The following is a 21,459-nucleotide window of genomic DNA, read 5'->3' on the forward strand; positions in this document are numbered from 1 at the left end:
TGATACATATGAGTTTAACACAATGAAGCCAATTCAAACTGACTGAATAATAGAGGAAACCTTCTGCTCAGTATGTGCACCGAAACGTATGCTAAAATTCCCATATTAAATGCATTGCAGGAGTATTGGCTCAGTACTGCACTGGGTGCCACATGGCACCCGTGTGCATTGACGGGTTAAGGGCAACGTCTGCGGATATTTGGATCTGAATCGTTATCCGAATCGACCATCCCTATTAATAAGAAAACTACTTAAGAAAATTGATTTGGCATACATACACACGAGTACCCATGGGGGGAGCAGGAGGTTACCCCCTGGAGACCAATCAGTAAGTACTGTGCGAAAGATCCACAGAGAAAAAATCATTCGCCTTGACCGGGATTCGAACCCGGATCCCCCGGTTTCCGGTCGAGTGCTTTAGCCAGCTAAGCTACCGAGGCGTCATCCTTCCCTGTGGATATTTTCGGACACTACCGGACAAGATGTTGCTGGACTGCTGAGCATATGAACGCACCGTTGACACGTCACCGGGTGACTCCCGTAAAAAGTTATCACCGCGGCTAGTCCCGGTATACTTTAAACTAGTCTAGAGCGAACACCTCTTTGTGTTCTATGTCTGGGCCTGCTCTCCGGCTGTGGTGCTGTGCGCACGATTTGGACTGCTTGTGGCATCATATGCCCCGCAGTCAAGCAACACCTTGTCCGGTAGTGACCGCAAATATCAACAGGGAAAAATGACGCCTCGGTAGCTTAACTGGCTAAAGCACTCGTTTGGAAATCGGGGGATCCGGGTTCGAATCCTGGTCAAGGTGAATGATTTTTTCTCTGTGGATCTTTCGCACGATTGTGCATTGCGGGTGACTCCCGTAAAAAGTAATCACCGCGGCTAGTCCCGGTATACTTAAATTCGTACAGTAAAACCTCTTTGTATCATAATGGAGGGGTCCAAAATCTGGGCAATTTGATGAATGGAGGTTCACTATAGAGAGGTTTTAGTGATACAGTTAACTCTTGATTTTACGAAGTCAGTGGGACCGGAAAATTGGCACTTCGTAAAATCGAGTTTCGTAATTTCAAACCTTTTTCATAAGTCACGAAAAAAATGTTCGCTTTTGTTTCTTCCGCCGTTTTTTGTCTTTAGTGGTCTTATTTAAATGTTTTCGGTGGTTATTCTCGGTATTATTCATAGAAAAGGCTTTTTGTTATCCATTTATGCTGTGAAAGATCGTTAAATAATTATACCACCATAAAATTCCCATTTCTCGTTCATACTTCAACATCAACGATCGCTTAAGAAATTCCCGACCAGTTTAGAAAACGTAATCAAATAATGAATTGCAAAGTTTATTATAAGAATTTAATGTTATAAATTTGTGGTTAGGAGCGAATAACAACTATTAAGTTCGCGTAAGATATATATTTGTTTCCAGCACCCACGGAATTTTAGCGGCAGCCGGCCTGACCGCCATTTATGTCGCCCTCTATCGCTCGCGTGACGAGAAAAAAAACTACTAAGTAAGTACTGATTTAACCGTAGAGAGGGCGCCCTGGTGTACAAAGTACGCCAATCTTTGAAAGCCAAGGCTTTCAACTAGGGATGGTCGGATCGAATACAAATATCCGCGGATATAGCCCTTCATCGGATACATCGGATCCAAAGTCGCGGAAGACATCGGATCTGGATCCGCAATTTTAAATAATAGCTTCAGTGAATGCAACATAATGCAATGCCCCATAAGGGTGGAAAGAGTTCCGATTCTATCTTCAAATGCGCCGTCGCATGCTATTCTTGTCCTACTCATGAACCGTTTCGTTTGAAAGCTCTCGCAGAGGTTACGTAGGAGAATTTCAGCCGTGGAAAATAAAAAAGGCAAAATACAACTGGCACATAGTGTGACTCTTCCCAAGAGATTGAACAATCATTGGGGGAATCTCAGCGTCAGGAATTTCAATATGCATTTGGATCCGAAAATATCCGATCCGAAAGATCCGGCTCTGAAAATCAAGGATACGATCTGAATACGGATCCGAAAAAAAATCCTGGATACGTCCATCCCTAGTTTCAACATTGTACGTACATTCTGGTCTAGAATGGCCTCGTGTATTGTTACAATGTACTTTGGTTGTCTATATTGCGAGTTTTTAAAGCAGAAAGTATTGTAGCTAATTTATTCTTAGATCGGCAAGAGGATATTGAACATTTACAATGGGTTTTCATAAACTTTTGTCTTTTGTGAGTAATTTAGTATACACTATGTTGATGTTAAGCCCTTCTTCCTAATAAATAATCTTATTTAAATCGGGTCATTCTTTTTGGGACACACTGTAATATTTAAAAATAAAATTAGATGCAATGCTATGGAATACCTTGATTGTCAAACGATGAGAAGCACACGGTTCGTTCATTCATGCTGTCCGCATCATCACGCTCCTCATTGTCATCCTTGTAGCTGCTGTCGTCGTCAGACATCTCAAAATCAGTCATCTCTCGGCCAACTGCAAGGGAGAACGAGAAAAGCAACATTTTTGAAATGGCATCTATTCAAAGTACAATAAACTCCAAATTATCTTATCCAAATTATCTTATTAATTATTATTATTATTAAAATATCTCTTCTTGTCCTGTTGTCATCAATAGGGTAGTTTCCTTCATCAAAGAAAACGAAATGCAATGATTGCGATTCGTTACCCACCATTAGTGTTTTCATAACATACAAATTATTTAGTTTTAGAAATCCCAGTTTAGACGAATGGCAATGGTCAATTTTAACCGCATTAGAAAAAAGGCCAGATTGGCACCCATGCGATTCCACTCCACGTGACATCACAGGGACCTAGTTTCTATACGAGTAGATAGGAGTTTTACATCGTCTGAGATTACCAATGCATGCATGAGGCATGGAGCTCAGGGAAACATGTCTTAATAATCACCCACTAAAATTACCGAAGTTCGGAAAGTTTCCTTCGTTTGATAGTGGAATAATAATCCTTATTTAAGCCAAGCACTACTTGCTAGCAGGGTACTCTGCTACCTGCTAGCAGCCTGCGTCGTATCAGTGCTCAAGCCTTGCCCCACAGTCACCTCACACGCCAACAGCTGGAACCAGAAATATGCCACACAAACTTATCCTAGCATTCCTACTAGGCCGTTGCATTTTTGCACGCTTGAAAATTTTCACTTTTCATTTACTCGCAAAAAATAGATATCGTCATTTAAAAATCTAAAATTGTGAAATGCGTGCTCCAGGAGTAATAACCTTTCAATTTAGGCAATATAAGAATAAGAGGAAACCACTCCATTACACTGGATCAGGTTGGTGTGATGGCAGACAATTTTCGGAGAGTGCCCGATCCCTGCTTGAATTTTGGGTGGAGAACATTTCAAGTGCAACACTTTGTCCGTCGGATGGGACGTTAAGCCGTAATCCCCTTGGTAGCTTTCGTTAAGAGCAGGCAAATGCCAATGCCAGGGTTCTCCCCACCCATCCTTCAATTCTCTTCGCTCAACGCAAAAAATATAATTCTCTTGATTGCTTCCTTCAAATGAAATGACATGTCTTACCACCAATTTTACAATATCAAACGTTTACATTCATAAGCTGTTGCTTTGAAACACCTCCAAGTTGCAACATACAGTGGAACCTCGTTAAAGCGAGTACGGGCTATAGCGACACCCCCGCTATTACGAGAGATAGCCGATGCACCGTCAATTGACCCTATAATAAGCGTGTTAAAAAATTCGTTTTTACGAGACCCTTTCGGTGTTGGTTCTCACCATAGCGAGGGTTTTACCGCCGGAAGACTTTCATGAAGACTCTTTAACCTCTGTAATTGCTAGCGATCTGTTAGAAATGAAGTTAATGGAGTGCTCAGTCTCAAATTTATGTGGTAAACTGTCGTTCGATAAATATAATGATGACGAAACAATGCTTTGCATGATTTTTATTCAGTGCGGCGCTTATAAATTGTTTGAATAGTTAGTCGTTATTTGGGTAAGGAAATTAAGTGATGCAAAAAAACATCGCCTTTCGTCTGGATTTATGCTAACGTTTATCGGATAGATGTTTATCTGTCGCCGCACCACTCCTGTTCCTGTATATCTGTTCGCAACAGGTACATTGGCTATTATTTGCTCCACCTCCGGTAAAGCGACAATTCGCTATAGCGAGTGTTTATTATTGCACTGTGGGGTGTCGTTATATCGAGGTTTCACTGTATAGCTTTAACTTAACTAAGTTAATTTTTTTTGCAAAATTGAACGTATTCAATTCATATTCTGTTGCTTAGAAACAATTTCAGGTTTCCGCAATAGCCTGAACTCAACATTGCTATGATTTTGTGTGAGTTTTATCAAATTTAACGTATTTTATTCACATGCTGTTGCTAATAAACAATCTTAAGTTAAAACAATGGCGCGAACTCGACATTATTAAAAGTTTTCTTGAGTTTTACAATGAGGGGATTGGGTTGGTGTGGTGGCTATAGTGCTGGCTTCCCACCCGGCAGGCCCTGGTTCAAATCCTGGCCGAGAATTTTCATAGACTGCCCTGCGATCCCTGCTTGAATGCATATTGACTTCTTAAATAAATTGTCTTAAATCCTCTTAAATAAATTGTGAGAAAAAGTACCACACCTTTTTATTGTTTAAGGTGTATTGAGGTCAAAAAGTAGGAATACTATTTTCATAATGCATCAAAAATGGTTTTCTGACATTTTCGCATCCCGGCGGTGGCAGAGAATTTTCAGAGACTGCCCGATCCCTGCTTGAATGTAGTGTGGAGGACATTTCAAGCGCAACACTCCGTCCGTCGGATGGGACGTTAAGCTGTGGTCCCCTTGGTGCCTTTCGTTAAGAGCAGGCTAATGCCGACGCCCGATTTCTCTCCACCCTTCCCTCATGGTGCAAATGACCTCAGCTGTCGGTCGCCCCCTCCAAATACCATACCATAATAATAATGAGAGATGTGCGAGAACTCAAAAATTCGAGTCGAGACTAGTAGTTTCGGTAACAGAACTGTTAAGGCCAGTAAGTTCAGAAATCTGCTGACAGAAGGCACTATCATGAAACTCATGTAATAATATATTGTTTCTAAAGTTGATAAGGCATTAAAATGCCTCGGCCTGGGAGCTTCAGCTTGCTGTATATGTAGCAGTCAACCAATAAAGTAGTGCAATATATTAGTGTAATATAGACATGAGCGTCGAATACCTTTTCGTCAGCCGTGGCAGCTGACTGTCTTCCGACCGCCCAAACGGCGTATTCGGAGTTATCGGAGTGGAATGATGCATTGCTCATAGTTTCTTAAGCGATACTTTAAATAGTTTCTAAAGCGATACTTTAACGCCCTATCCTACTTTCTTTACTCAAAAGCTGAGAGAGTACGTAAAAATTGTTAAGATTTCTATGAAAAACATGTGATCATTAGGTTTTAGCGGAAAATGCCAGAGTCTTTGACAGTGTTGCCATATTTTAGCTTTTCTAATACAGTAGATTCCGTTTAATGGGTCCACCGGTTACTTGGGGCAGCCGCTTAATCGGGGCAGATCTTGAAGAACAGAACCCAATAGAGGATTTTCCCAGAGTATTCTCCGTTTAATTGGGACAGCCTATGCCGCTTTATTGGGCCATGAGTCGACAACATAGACTCTATACTGGCAACGAAATTAAAATTTTTTGTTTTCAGAATACTATTTTTTTATATTTTCCTCCTTTAATTTTCTCTTATTTTTCACAACTGTTCCTATTGTTGCCCTGTTTTGAAATCTCTTGTTGTTTTACTATTCGCAAGAGGATGGCACTTTTCTTTAATAGGACTTAGTAAAAGACATTCATTCAGCGTCGCCTGAGGCTGTGAAAAATATTTTTAGCTAAATTGTTATAATTCTTTAAAATGATAATAATTTAACTACACTCGCTTATTTATTAATCAAATTAATAGTTTGATAAACTTGTGTTGCATTATAAACATTCTTTAGTCTTCTTTCTACCATTTCAAAGATTTTTATGCCCATATACAGGATAGTTCGCCTAATTGTGGCAGCCGCTTAGTTGGGGCAAAGTGCACAAGTCCCTATATGTCCCAATTAACCGGAACATACTGTACTATGAACGTCCAATGCTGATTTTTGTTTATTCCTTTGTTGTTTAGTTACCTTCTTGAACTAACAAACAAGAGTTGTTAAGGTAAAAATAATAGGAAACCACCCTATTAATGGACACCACCTAATATGCCACCAGAAAATCCGGAGTCTGCTGTAATAAATGCACCACCTTTGCAGCACAAGCTAACTCACCCTCATCCTCCAGCTCACTGCAGTCCGAGAAGGTGACAAACTGGTCCATCATTTTCGGCTTCTTGATCCTCCTCTTTGTCAGACGCGACAGCCCTTCCTCAGCATCAACCTCTCTGTACAAGGGAGAGAAAAAAAACCAATCCAGTATACAGTGGAACCGCGTTAAAGCGAGTATGGGCTATAGCAATACCCCCGCTATTACGAGAGATAGCCGATGCACCGTCGATTGATCCTATAATAAGCATGTTAAAAAATTCGTTTTCCCGAGGCCCTTTTGGTGTTGGCTCTCGCCATAGCGAGGGTTTCACCACCTGAAAAACTTACACCAAGATTCCTTAATCTCTGTAATTGCTAGCGATCTGTTAGAAATGAAGTTAATGGAGTGCTCAAATTTATGTGGGAAATTGCAGAAACAAATGCAATACGTTATTTCACTTCACTGCCGCTTAACCTACAGGAACAATAAACATACACCAATGGAAACACTTGAGGCATTAAATAACCACGATACAGTTTTATCAGTTAATTTTTGAATTTTCAATGGAAAATACCAAAATTATAGAATGATTATGTTAATGCGCTAATTAAGTGCATAGAAAAATGGCTTCGTCGGTTGTGCATTGGCATAATGATTGACAGAACAATGCTTTGCATGATTTTTATTCCGTGTGGCACTTATAAATTGTTTGAACTTATAAATTTAGTGATGCAAAAAAACATTGCCTTTCGTCTGGATTTATGCTTACGTTTATCGGATAGAAATTTATCTGTCGCCGCACCACTCCTGTTCCTGTATAACTGTTCGCAACAGGTATTTTGGCTATTATTTGCTCCCCCACCGGTAAAGCGACAATTCGCTAAAGTGCGTGTTTATTGGTGCACCGTGTGGTCTCGTTTTATCGAGGTTGCACTGTAGCAGTTTACAACAGAGATGACGCATCCGATGCGGTTTGTCCGCCCCCCCCCCAACCTCCTGGAGTCCGACACCATGAGGTATCCAGGGGTAGGTGACCTGACCAAGCGACTGGAAGAGTTGGAACCCAGCGGAGGGCCTTCCCACCATCCCCTTTGAGGAAGACATTAAGGACAACTAGTGTATTCGTCATACTCCTCTCTAACTCCATCTTCGGCTTTCCCAAGCTCCGTGACTGTACACCCTCCCTCCTTCCCCTTCCCCCGCCTTCCCGTCTAACCACCCCCATCCTGCCTTTCCTATTCAAGCGTAGCGCACTTGATATTTTTGTACCTGACGATGCTGAAAAGCAAAACCGGTAGTATTAATAAATGTAAAATTGTGGAAATTGCTCCTGCTTTTTTATTTTTCATTATGTCATTTACAAAAGATGTTGGTATTCCCCCCCTTCCCCATCGGGGAGTGTTGCCTGCTCAGGATTTTCCATGGTTCGGCCTTTTCGGTCCCCTTTCTCACTCATTCCATTTTAAAAACTAAACAAATCATCTACACTGGAACTTGGTTATTACGTCATCAAAGGGACCAGAAGATTTTTAAACGTTATATGCGAGTGACGTTATAAAAAAAGCAGCCTTAAATCTGAATGAAAGGACAAAGTAAAAATGCAAATGTTCTGCTATATACAACACTGTTTACTGTGATGTGACTGATGATCTACCGTAACTAACGAAACAAACAATACAGTGTGCCTGTGTCAGTGACCTTGTAGAATGTAGGGGTGGGAAGAGATAAGACCCAGGTATGCGGGACAGCCCCCGCTCCCTCCAGACACCAATTAAACAAAAGAGTTGCATCCCGTCACCAGCTCAACGTCCAGCTTGTCACCTGTTTTTGTTTTTGATGTTTCTACACATGGTTTCTATGAACTTTGGGACGTAATACAATCACACTACCACTTTTGCAACCTAATAATAGCACAATTTTTGACGCTATACCCGAGCGTCGCAATATTTGTTGACGATATAAACGGGTTTTAGTTCTACATAAAATGTTCAATTTGGGCTTGTCTGTGACGTTAAACCCGAGTTGACGTTACAGCCGATGTCGTTATAACTAAGTAAGTTCCTCTGTGTATCATCCGGCGTTCCTCAAGGAGCTATCCTTTCACCTACCCTTTTTAACCCTTAGGCTGCGGGAACGTTTATAAAGGGTCAGCATGGTGAGTGCAGGGAAAAAGTTTTCCAACGTTTGACCAGATCTTCTTACCACTGGAAGCCTTAAGATTTTGTTGCCATCCTTTCCGAAGTTGTTTGAACTCGGCCAAACCTAATGGCAGAGAGCACAAAGGCGTCTTTCGAGGACTGGGCACCCTCACCACGGGGAGCACTTTACTTTTGGCTTTGTCCGACGTGTTCTTACACTTCTGTAACAGAATGAACTGCGGTAGAACGTAATATAGTATAAATTAACTAAATTTAAAACGCATGAAGAGCAGAGTAAGCTGTTTTTTCTTCTTTATCTGTTTACTCATTTGGAACTTTTTTCTCAATTCTGATTAATTTTTTGTTTTATGAAAATTTACGGTTCATAAGTTATAGAAAATAAATTAGGAATAGTTTTAAATATCAATTTCATTTTTTCTCTCGGGGTAAACTGTGGGACGAGGTAATGGTTAACCGTTTTCGTTATTTTACGTCAAAATATGCGTTCTAAAAATACGCCAAAGCCATTTTGCTATTTTTCTGTGTATTTCGGCAGTGATCCGTACTGTAGGCACTCAGAAGGGCACCGCCAACAGGAGGCTTATTATGTGGGTTCCCAGGTAGGTCTTTTTCTCCTTCTTCCTCTTTCCTTTTTTTATTCCGGCATTATTTATGACCGTTAGGCGCACTCGGATTTGTCCTCTCAATGATGCCTCCGCGGCTACCATGATGACAAGAGGATTCGGTCCGGAGGAAGGTGAAATGTTAATAAAAAGATGATATTCACAATTAAATATTTTATAGCCTAATAAAAATCTTACTTTACTGTCGTAAAAAATCTGCGATCCTCTTTAAACAAAAGAGTTGCATCCCGTCACCAGCTCAACGTCCAGCTTGTGGCCTGTTTTTGCTTTCGATGTTTCTACACATGGTTTCTATGCACTTTGGGACATAATACAATCACGCTACCACTTCTGCAACCTAAGAATCGCAAAAGTTTTGACGCTATACCCGAGCGTCGCAATATTTGTCGACGATATAAACAGGTTTTCGTACAACATAAAATGTTCAATTTTGGCTGGTCTGTATAAAATGTGACGTTAAACCCGAGTTGACATTACAGCCGATGCCGTTACAACCAAGTTCCACTGAGTTTGGACCAGCCTGATAGCTCTCAGCCATGCGGGAGCAATCTCCAGTTAATCTTGGCTTGGTTCTTTGTTTAGTTTCAGTTTGTATGAATAGAAAAGAATACTTTATTTGCCAAAGTATCAGAAAACAATGAGTTGGTACATCGATTCAGATATATGGCACGTCAATATGAAACGGCTGAACCATCACCAGTAATATGGTAATGTCTGCAGTGGGTTACAAATAACACAAATTTAAAATATACATGAAATAATAGTAAAATCAAATACAATGGGAATGATCTTTAATAAAAAAGACTAAACATTTACAAACAAAGTTCTCATCACATAGAAATTTGTTAAATGAGTAGTATAATTTAGAGGGGAGAAATACCTTCAATTTATCCTTGAAAACCTTGTCTGTAGTTAAATGCTTCATTTGTGAGGGAAGTTTGTTGTAGAGCTGAAGCCCCATATGTTTAGGCCCAATAGCAGATTTCCAAATGTGCGTACAAACGGTTGGTACAGATCATTGTTTTTTCTGGTGATGAGTACTGGTGAACATCTGAGTTGAGGCAATAATTATTTATGTTGTTTTTGGCATGAAGTATGTTTCGTTGGACTTCTGAGGCTGTACTGATTTTTATAATTTTTGACTTTTATAATAAATTAATTTAAAAATTCAATGAGACCTTCAAAATTAAGCATTACAATATCTTGAATGATTTTAATATTTTAAATATGTTTTAACTATTGGAAATTTTTAAATATTGTTAAAAAATTCAGTTATTCAATTGGTTAAAATTAAACAAATCATGTAGTTTGGACCAGCTTGATAGCTTTCAGTCATGTGGGAGCTGTCTCCAGTTCCCTTGGCTTTGTTCTTTGTTTAGTTTCAGTTTGTGTGTTTCGTTGGACATTTGAGGCTGTACTGATTTTTATAAATTTGACTTTTATAATAAATTAATTTAAAAATTCAATGAGACCTTCAAAATTAAGCATTACGATATCTTGAATGATTTAAATATTTTAAATATGTTTTAACTATTGGAATGTTGTAAATATTGTTAAAAAGTTCAGTCATTCAATTACTGGTGAAGAAAACTCTCAATAAGTCCGGGAAGCACTCTTTAATACCAGAATACCTGCTTAAACAATAATATATTGTTTGTTTTACGTAAATTATGAACATTGCAAGACACTTAAGTGAAAGTTTGGGTTATCCGTGTTTTCCGATCATTCGTGCCGTTTCTCTCCCCATCATTAGCCATTAGGATAATTGGGAGTGAAACTGTACTTACACTTTGATTTTCCCCTCCAAAATGTCTTCTTCCTCTTCCTTCTGTGGGCTTGCTTCCCTCCGCCCACGGCCGAACCGTCCGCTGTTGGGACTGGGGTCGAGCTGCAATCCTTTCCGACGCAGGAACTTCCTCGCCCATCCATCCTTGGCCGAGAAGCGATAGCTCTTGCCCGGGTTCTCCCCCGCCCACTGCAACGCGTGGTCCTGCAGGTCCTTCATGTAGACGGCCTCGCCACTCCCCTGCCGTTTCGACATCCACGCGGCCAAATGGTCCTCCAATTCTGGCCAATGGCCCATCTGACCCACTGGCAGGGAGAGAAAGATAAGAGGACTCATTAGTCTATGATAGGACCATTTTCATGTCTGAATAGGGTGGTTTCCTTCATCAAAGAAAACGAAAGGCATTGATTGCAATTCGTTACCCACCATTATGTGTATTCATAATATACAAATTATTTGATTTTAGAAGTCCCAGTTAAGACGAACGTTCATGGTCAATTTTAACCTCATTTGAGAAAGACCAGATTGGCACCCATGTGATGCCACTCCACGTGACATCACAGGGACCTAGTATCTTTACGAGTAGATAGGAGTTTCACATCTTCTGAGATTACCAATGCATGCATGAATCACAGAGCTCAGGGAAACATCTCTTAATAATCACCTATTAAAATTGCCTATGGTCGGAAAGTTGTCTTCGTTTGATAAGGTATTAATAATCCTTATTTAAGTTAAGCACTTACAAGGGATTATAATACAGCGATAGTTACTTAATATAACTGTCAATACTTGCAATCTGCAGACATTTCTTGGCTAGAGACGTCATGGCAAAATTATCAGTGCCTGAACACTCTTTCCTTATCTTTTTTTAAGAAATGAAATATTGTGTTTTTTAACTACAAGTTATTATTTACATTTTATTACAATTTTTTTCTATTGTTAACAAATTTATACATGCATTAGAAATTTTGCTGCAACAAATTTGATAAAAATGTTGATTATGTTATGGTTGTAATATTATTGTGATTTAGGGTGCATCGATGGCTAGGTCATTGCGCACTGCTACTACATCCTTTAATTCTGATATTTTAATGGAAATATAACAAAAAAATGAAGCCACTGCACATTTTGACTTCGTAAAATGGGTGAGTTAACTTTAATTTCATTAAAAATACTCATTAAAGGATTTTAAACTAATTCAAACACAATAATAGCCAAAGAAAATAATTACTTCCCTCGCCTGATCAGAGAAGCTATTGAGATAGCGAAAACGCCCGTAAATTTCAACAGAGATCAAGGCTACAGCCTGCATATTGCATGGAAGAGGATTCTCCGACCACCAACAATGAGAGATGGACAACCGACCAATGAGAGAGCAGCTGTGGGATGAGGACCTGCCGCCGCCTATATAAAGCAGAAAATTTTATGCCTATAAAAGGCGGAAAACTTTCCGAGTTTCCTCACCTTCGACCTGAAGATGCCGACTGCAATATCAGCGAAACTATTGCCATTAAAACACAACGGACGCGGTGAAAACCTGAATAGAATGCAGAGATCATCTAATCAACGCCGCAAAAATCTTCGAACCTACATTAACTTAAACACATTTCAGAATTGAAAAAAAAAACTTCATTTTTCAAAGAAATATTTCTTAAATTCATCATTTTTCAATATTTTGTTTTCTTTTGAAAAGTAAATAAATTGTATTTTTATAATATATTTGGGGTGGGTCAGAACTAGGGCTGTGCGAGACTCTCGACCACCCAAGAGTCTCGACGGTCGAGTCGAGAATTCCATTTCTCGGCATTGTCGCGAGGAGTCTCTCGTCCCGAGAAATGAAATTCTCGTCTTGACCGCCAAGACAAGACTCTCGCACTAGGACCCCCACAAACATTCCCTCTTATGATACGATTACCAAAGGTGTTTCGTGCAGTGGAAAAAACGTTTCGATCAATGCATCTGTGTAAAACGTTTTTGACACAAAAAAAAACTGAATTTTGAATTTAAAAAAAAATTCTTTCCACCTATTTTCCGGCACCCCTTCGCACAGTGTTTCCTTGAAAAATATTAAAAAATGAAGTCGGGGAGGGCTTACGACTTTGAAAGTGCCTAGGGCCTATGATGACCTTAAAACAGCCCAGTGTGTCTTTTCTTGTGGAGTGTGTTGATCTCACATACCAAATCTTCGCTTTTTCTGTCGTCCCACGTTCCCCTTCTTCGCAGTCGCTTTTGTTGGAGGCTTTTCACCACAGTCCATGAGATCTGCAGAGCCCGCAAGACTGCGACAACTGATGATCTTGGCGAAATCTGCCAGCTGAACCTTAAGCTCCCTCCCGCCGACACCATTCGCCGTCTGACCTGACATTCTGCTGGCGCTTTATCACAGAGTCAGGAGCCAAAATTCTGAAGAGAAAGTTAACAGGTAATTTTAATATACGTACATACATCAATGCAGGTAAATCTCACACAAAACTGTGCATAGCTCCCAAAAAGTAATAATAATAATTATAATGTTATTACTCCACACACAAATTACATGACAATTGTAAAATTGAGTAATTTTAGGTAGCCGCGAAGGATAACCCGTTTGAGGCTACCATCCAAAATAATAATACATTATGCTTTACATATAGTGTAGCTCATTTTGTGTTACCTTGATAATCTATGCTAACCAAACTTGCAAAAGTGCGTACATGAAAAAAAACAACTAAAGTAGTATTTATAATTCATTTACATCAATATTTGTTCAACACTTTCTGTAGTGAGAAGTATCATGTTAAGAAAATTTCTTATTATGTGAAAGGTTTATTTCAGGCAGTATACTTTAACTATAATGTATTATGTGATATCATATTATGATATGATGTTATGTTACGTAACATCCATTTATACTTCTATGTATTATCTGGTAACTTGAACTCTACTACTGCCAGCTGATCTCTTTCTTTTTATTTAAATTTTGGAAAAATTGATAGTTCAACATGCATTACCATAAATGGATTTGGTGGGGGGGGGGAGGGGATAGGGGCTTACAAAGGCTGCTTATAAAAACAGACAATATTTTTTTTACAGTTATGATTACATTTGTTTTGCTTTTTCCATCATACTAAACATACTTATCTGAAGATAATATTTTGCAGTACTTTTCATATGTTGTTTTTAATCTCAAATATAAGAAGACCATTAGCTCGTCAGGCCCCAGAGGATTGTATTATTATAACTAGGTGTGTTATACACTGCCTTTTCTGGAATCTATTTTCTATCCGTGGGCATCAATTTAGATACGCAACAGATATTGAAAATCTAAGAAATTATTATCTTTGGTAAAGCCAATTACTTCATGAATATCTTGAAGTGTGTTCTTCTTTGCTTTATGTTTATGAAATGGTGCCTCGAGTATTAGCAAGTTTCTTGGCTGAGGTAAGTTTGAAGAGGCTGAAGTTTCCTTGAACAAAGAGAACAATCTTAAGACCCACTCATGTTATAGCAAAAACCATTCCTAGTGAAAATCTCTATAGGATTTTGTTTCCCTATAATAATTTGACAACGAGAAACATTTGTTCCATTCCAGGTAACTTTTATGTTTGCACAGGAAAATTTAATTTAGGAAATTATTATGTTCCTAAAGGAAATTTTCCTATGTTCCTAAATAAAATTTTCCTATACGAATTGGATTAAATTGAATAGGGTAGTTTCCTTCATCAAAGAAAACGAAAGGCATTGATTGCAATTCATTACCCACCATTAGTGTATTCATTATATACATATTATTTGGTTTTAGAAATCCCAGTTTAGACAATGGTCAATTTTGATCTCTTTGTTCAAAGAGGTTTCTGCAATAGGATAGTTTCCTTCATCAAAGAAAAACGAAAGGCATTGATTGCAATTCGTTACCCACCATTAGTGTATTCATTATATACAAATTATTTGGTTTTAGAAATACTGGTTTATACAATGGTCAATATTTACCTCATTTGAAAAAGGCCAGATGCCCATGCGATGCCACTCCACGTAACCCCACAGGGACCTAGTTTCTATACGAGTAGATATGAGTTTTACATCGTCTGAGATTACCAATGCATGCATGAGGCACAGAGCTCAGGGAAACATGTCTTAATAATCACCTATTGAAACTGCCTAAGGTCAGAAAGTTTCCTTCGTTTGATAAGGTATTAATAATCCTTATTTAAGCCAATTGCTACCAGCCAGCATGGTACTCTGCCACCTGCTAGCATCCTGAGTCGTATCAGTGCTCAAAGCCTCGCCCCTAGGTCACCTAACTTGCTGCAGTGGGAACCAGAATGACGTCACACGGAGTTTTCCCAGAGTTCATACTTATGCGTCGCGTTTTCGTGCGCTTGAAAATGTTCACTTTTCATTTAACCGCGAAAAATAGATATCGTCATTTAAAAATCTAAAAGCGTGAAATATGTACTCCAGGTGTAATAATCTTTCGATTTAGGCAATAAATAAATAATAGGAAACCACCCTATTGGAGCATAAAATTGTCAATTAAAAACAAAGGTTTCCCATTGTCAAATTACTACAGCAAAACACAATCCTACAGAGATTTTCACTAGTGCTGCAAAGAAATTCATATTAAGTGAGAGATACATGAACAGATAAGCCAAGTCATTAAAATATTTACAAAAAAAACCAGATTAAACTCATTATTGGATAATCATAAAAGTAGCTGATATGTTAAGAGATGAGTAAAAGAGCTGATGATGTATGATAATGATAATGATGTGTGAAGTGAATTGATGATAATGAGCTGAAAGATGTCACTGAGTACAGGCGAGGTGACTACATTCATTTACAAGTGTCATGCAATCTGTGACACTAATTTTTTGAACAAGATGGTCTTCCCCCTATGATATCACTACAATGTAAGCATCCATTTAACCAACTTCTCACTGTTAATTACCACACCATTTGAAATAAAATAATGGTCATATTGTTTACACTGAAATGTTTCCTATTTACTGTGATACTACACTGGGCTGTGCTGATTACTGTGACACTAACGTGCTGCACACTGTGACATAACATGATGTCTCGTTATGTGTCCAATAAATGTGTGTTTACAGTGTACATAACATATTAAATAAAACAAGTTTATAGCACAAGGTTACATGTAATATGTTACACGGATTTGTAGCTTTTTCGTACAACATGTTATATGTAACTTGCTTAAATATAACAAGTTACTAAGTGTAAACGCACCTTAAGGTGACCAACGGACATCAACATAGTACAAATAAATTATGAAACTATAGTCGTCAAACTAACACCTAAGTTAAATCATGTTAAGAGGTTACCGTATTCACAGCGTTTATGGTGTTTTCACGGTGTGTTCGGCGTGTATACATACGTCTTACACATCAACTGTTCATTAATCACGCTAATAAACACTCTGTAAATCTCGAATAAGGATTACTGTGAAAATCTTTTGCACGCTAACTTGGCAAACGTTCGTCACCGTACAGCGCGAGCTGTTATCACCACCTTCGACATGATAAAGTGTGTTCAACAACGTTCCGGCAAGTTTGAACAGATTGTAACTCATAACTGTTTCCAGAGAAATCCTTTTGCACTACTTCACAAGTAAGCAAAACCGTTGCACGTCCCATGGTTATCGCATTCACTTACTTGTCATATGATTTGACAATTTCATGATTCGACAAAAACATCGTGCACGACCTTCTAAATGTATTTCACAGTCACCCAAATACAAAAATCGGCCTAAAAATAAATTCTGATCGCAAAATGAACGATAGCGCGATTACTTCGAGATAAAAATAACACTAAAGATCGGTTTTCCATTGAACTAAATGATTTGAAACGTTTTGTATAAATGCAAACTGTATAGGTAAATGTAAAGTCCATCCAAACACTTTCACGATAGCAATACATGTGCAGCACGATACTTGGGACGGGACGGGTTGCATGCTCTCACATCGTTTACACGGCATTCACCGTTACATTTACGTCTCACCTGTAATCACTGACCTCATTCACCTTAATATTCTTGCGTGTGTGAAGACAATTACTTTCACCTAAGCCACTAGCCACAACAATTCCTCGGTATGTCCACTATTTTCACACTACAAATTAAATACAACACACAGCTTCCGTGTACACAAGCATCCCTGTCGCATTGATGCGCAAATCATGCAACTCGCACATCGGTGCGCGCTGCTGACGTCATTTCGGACGCTTTTTTTCTGTTGGAGATCGTAAAATTTGCTGTTCTGCTCTTTTTCTCACTTTTGTCGGCGAAATATTTAGCTGTTCATGAGTAACTTCCTCGAATTAGGATCACATCAGCATATATTTTCTCTGCATAAATTTATTTTGTCGGGAAGTATAAAAATACGACCTGTTGTACCACGAATCCGATGCCTTTGTCGTTCGCATTGTTTCGAACACCGTAATTTACGTCTAGTGTGCGACGTGGCGATGTAAGTGTCCAGGATCAATTTTAATTTAATGAATCATTCTGAGTCTCTGACTCACTAATGCCATTAAATACGTCACTCGGTCAAGGACCGAAGTAAGCGAACGGGTTTACATGTTTTGCCACGCCCGATTTACACGATTTATCCTAATGTACGATCTCTTCTATGATTAGTTGCACGAGGATTTCTAAGATCGGGTGTTGCGGGAGATGACTAAACTAAAAATACAATAATCACGTAAGATTGAAATACCATGAATTTGAATCTGCTTTAATTCCATTGGGCAAACATCGACGAACCAAACAAAAAAACTCTCTTGTTTTACCGTTGAAAATTATCTTGGTGGCCTTGCCTTTCATGATGATTCGACAGTTGGTCTCGTGTTCCGATTTATGGACATTGCTTGTGTAGAGCATTTTTTATTGTTCATTATAACAAGAATCGACGGCTTTTTAAGCGTCCCCAAAGATACCGTTATGTATTATTCTATCGCATGCTGTCCTGATTTTGAAAACCAAGACCTCAGACACACATACATTTAAAATTACTCGAAGTGAGAGAATACAGTTCATGACGGACAGGACGACAACTGTCGTTGACGCTGTTTCAAGGCCGTAGCGAGCCAGGGGTGGGGGGCGTTGAGCTCAGTAAACACGTTATACTAAAACAACACTGCAGGGTGATTTTGCGAGGTTGTCCATTCTTTGTTTTTAAATCCATAGTGTCTAATTCAGAACCTCTTAGAGATTTGTTTGAAATAGTGAGGAAAAAATACTTGCAATACGGATAACCGAAATATCGATATATACAGGGCTATTCTGTGACAGATAGCGGCTCCGCTATCACGACGAAGATGCTATTTCTGGCGCAATATTACGCCCCCCCGATTCACTATCTCAAAATAGCGGCCCCTAAGCGGAATTAGGGGTCGCTTTATAGCATCGACAATAACGCCAGCATTTGGCTCGCGTTATTCCGATGGCGGCCCCTACCAGGGGCGGAGTTTTGTACACGTCCAATCATATTTCTCGATTCTTTGCAATAAACAAATGAGACACTCCGAAAACGCAGCAGGATACTCGGCAGCCCGGGAAGAAGTTAAAAATACTTGAGATGTGGCTTGTGTTTGGAGATTTTGCTCTTTTTCTATGGGATATTTTCTAGCCTAAGTAAATAAGCGTCTATATTCAAGGGTTAAACAGTCGTCGAGGGAAGAATATCGCAAATTTTTGAGCTTAATATATCGGAATTTACAAGTATAATTGTCTTGAAGAGGACTTCGTCCGCTACGCACTATTCGTTCACCTACGCCTGTAATGATTACACTCTTATGATTAGTGGTGACGAAATTATTTTTACTAGTACGTTCATCTTCAGCCACGGCTTGTTTACATCGTTTGCCTCATTGCTCACCGTAATTCTACGATGTCCACAGTTAATCCACCGTTATCCAAAAGGGTGATTATTTAATTATAAAACATTTTTGTCACTTGAAATCACATTTTAGGCCATTTTAAATACATTCGTTGAGGAAAACAGCTGTTTTCTAGATTACGCGGATGTCATGGAAGGAATCATCGCGAGTGTTGTGATTGTGAACTCGTGTGATATACTTTACGGTTTCTAATACCGATTTCTCGAGCAATGATTATGGAAGTGTTATCATGTTTGCATTTTGATACCATTTCCATGTTACTTCAAACAACTTGAAATGTATGCAGTTTTATGATGAATAATTCATTAAATGTTTCCTTGTTTCGAGCGATCATTCTGTTTATTTGCCCCTTTCTTCCGTTGGAAATCACGGTAAGTACTTATTAGTATATATTAGTATGCATTGTCAATTGCAGCGGTGCTGTCTGTGCTGTGTGATAGAATGCTCGCAAGGGCATTTATGAAGGTAGGAGAGATATTTCCATGTGAAATCCCATTCTCTGCTGATGAGCTTGATCATAAGTACTGTAAGAAATTTTCGTCGTCTGCAATGCGCGGAACTGTTTTCGACCGTCATTTGTATCTTGCTCTCGGAGCTCGGAGATCTTGGATTTGTAAGTAATATCATACCCAGTCAACACAACAATTATGGCCACAATGTGGCCACACTGTGGCCGTACTGTGGCAAGGCATTATGGCCATAGTGGGTTGCCATTATGGCGCCATAATGGTTTTGACCCCCGGCCACACTGTGGCCAAAGTGTGGCTAGCCATAATGTGGCTTAAGTGTGGATAGCCACGCTATGGCCACATTTTGGCTAGCCACAATGCTCCACTACTAATATATTAATATTTATACATATAATAATTCCTTTTTACTAGTATTATTATGCCTCCTTCAATCCTAGCTATGCCCATCAATGCAAAAATAATGATTTTTTGGAAAATTAGATGCGAACCAAAAATTTTAATTTACCATCAATTTAAATAATAAATATGTTAAAATGCCCTCTGGTTGGCACCCCATACCCCAAGTAGCACTTTGCGATATAGAGTATCAGAAAGGTAAATGCAAATAAAAGTTCCTACTTAGTAAATGATGTTTGTAAGTACTTTATTATTGCAGTAAATTCACCATAAATAACATAATATAACCATTAATGATCGCCTAGGTTAGCCACTAAAAAAACATAACAACATTGCAGATAAGCTAGTATTACAATATTGCCTTGGATTTGAGACAGTAACATGTTACACATCCACCTCAAGTTATTTTAGCTAGGCTTATGGACCAATCTGTAACAGGAAAAACCACATATTTAGTCATTACAACATTTACGGTAGTCTATCTAATCTTCCCCACATTTGAACATCACAGTACTCACGGAAAGACGCCGAAATAGATTAAATCAATAAATAATGTGGAAGCCTTTTCTCTTGAAATAAATACATATTATTCTTTCTTTAACACACTTTCTTTATATCAATGAAATCAACCAACTCTCATTTTGATAACTCATCAACAAGTCTGCATCTATAGCAACCGTAAACAAACTTTATCATCTGTGGCAGCTGTGGCTTTCCAAAGTGTGGCCATAGTTGCATATGTGTTTGGCAAGCCACACTATGGCTTGCCACATGGCAACCACAGTCTGGCCATAGTATGGCAAGCTGTGGCTAGCCATAGCCATAGTTGCCACAGGTAAACCACAGTTCGGCCACACTGTGGCCATAATTGTTGTGTTGACTGGGTAAAACCTAAAATTGGCTTTCGCTGACCGCTAGATATCGATGCAATAATTTAAAAAAAGATATTTTAATCATTATTGTGTCTAATAATAAGATATTTATAAATAACTTAATGAGTAACTCTATTTTAATTATTTGCTCTACACTAATTTTCATACCGACTACAGATTTCACGGGGGCGATATATTACGCCCCCAAAATCGGCGTAATATAACGCGATGCAATTTGCTGAATCAAAATCGATGCCATTTGAAAGAGGGAAATAGCGGCGGCGCAATAAAGCGCCCCCAAGATACAGAATAGCCCTGATACTCACCCTGTGGGACATCCGAGAAATTTCTAGGTAACAAATTCGTCGGGAAAACAATATATATACCGAGTGAACAATAGTATGTATGGATATTTAAGGCCGGTTTCATGAGGGGGTTACAGGGGTCATGACCACCCAAATGCTGTCGACAGTGGCCTAGCTAGGAATAGGGAAATTGCATGCTTTTTATAAACAGTATGCCGATATACTACAGTAAACACTTAGTACCGCAATGTACTTTTTTCCGCTTAAAATTCAGTTTATACACTAGAAAATGACTCCCAAAAGTCTCCCGAGTTTCGCGGGCTAAAAAATACCGCCCCCACTAATCTTAGGCCGTGACGTCATAGTTCAGTAGGAGTCCAAGATCCAAGCCCAGTAACTGCAGGTGTGGAAGAGCCACGTTGCGTTTAAAGGAGAACATGGGTGAAAAAAGGAAAAATTACAAGTGGTGCATTGTTCCTCTGTGCAATAACATCCCAGAAAAAAATTTCGTCTGCATTCCCACGGAGGAAATTAGAAGAAAAGCCTCGATGCATGCCGTCTGTCGGGATGAGCGTTGCGGACAAATAAGAGTATAACAAACGGAATGATAAACCCGTGTGCTATGTGAGCGAAGATAACTTTGATATAAATAATATTTCCATATTTCATCGACTGAATAAC

General features: G+C 39.0%; 1 protein-coding gene across 4 annotated transcripts in view; it reads right to left on the minus strand.

Annotated features, from left to right (window-relative positions):
* The window catches only part of LOC124172626 (zinc finger BED domain-containing protein 4-like), a 113,476-nt gene extending 96,470 nt beyond the window's left edge, over positions 1-17,006 (minus strand). For 2 of the 4 annotated variants that reach the window (XM_046552070.1, XM_046552067.1), the window contains exons 1-5: positions 16,838-17,006; positions 13,018-13,242; positions 10,841-11,144; positions 6,295-6,407; positions 2,368-2,496 (exon numbers count right to left, since the gene is read on the minus strand). In XM_046552070.1, the coding sequence (XP_046408026.1) occupies positions 2,368-2,496; positions 6,295-6,407; positions 10,841-11,144; positions 13,018-13,204 (733 nt within the window). In that variant the 5' untranslated portion in view covers positions 13,205-13,242; positions 16,838-17,006. Of the gene's footprint in view, positions 1-2,367; positions 2,497-6,294; positions 6,408-10,840; positions 11,145-13,017; positions 13,243-14,176; positions 14,196-16,837 lie in introns of those variants that run through there. The other 2 variants (XM_046552068.1, XM_046552069.1) reach the window with 2 other exon arrangements.
* Between the last annotated feature and the right edge of the window lie 4,453 nt (positions 17,007-21,459).

Source organism: Ischnura elegans (genome assembly GCF_921293095.1).
Source record: "Ischnura elegans chromosome 13 unlocalized genomic scaffold, ioIscEleg1.1 SUPER_13_unloc_2, whole genome shotgun sequence".
Lineage (NCBI taxonomy): Eukaryota > Metazoa > Arthropoda > Insecta > Odonata > Coenagrionidae > Ischnura > Ischnura elegans.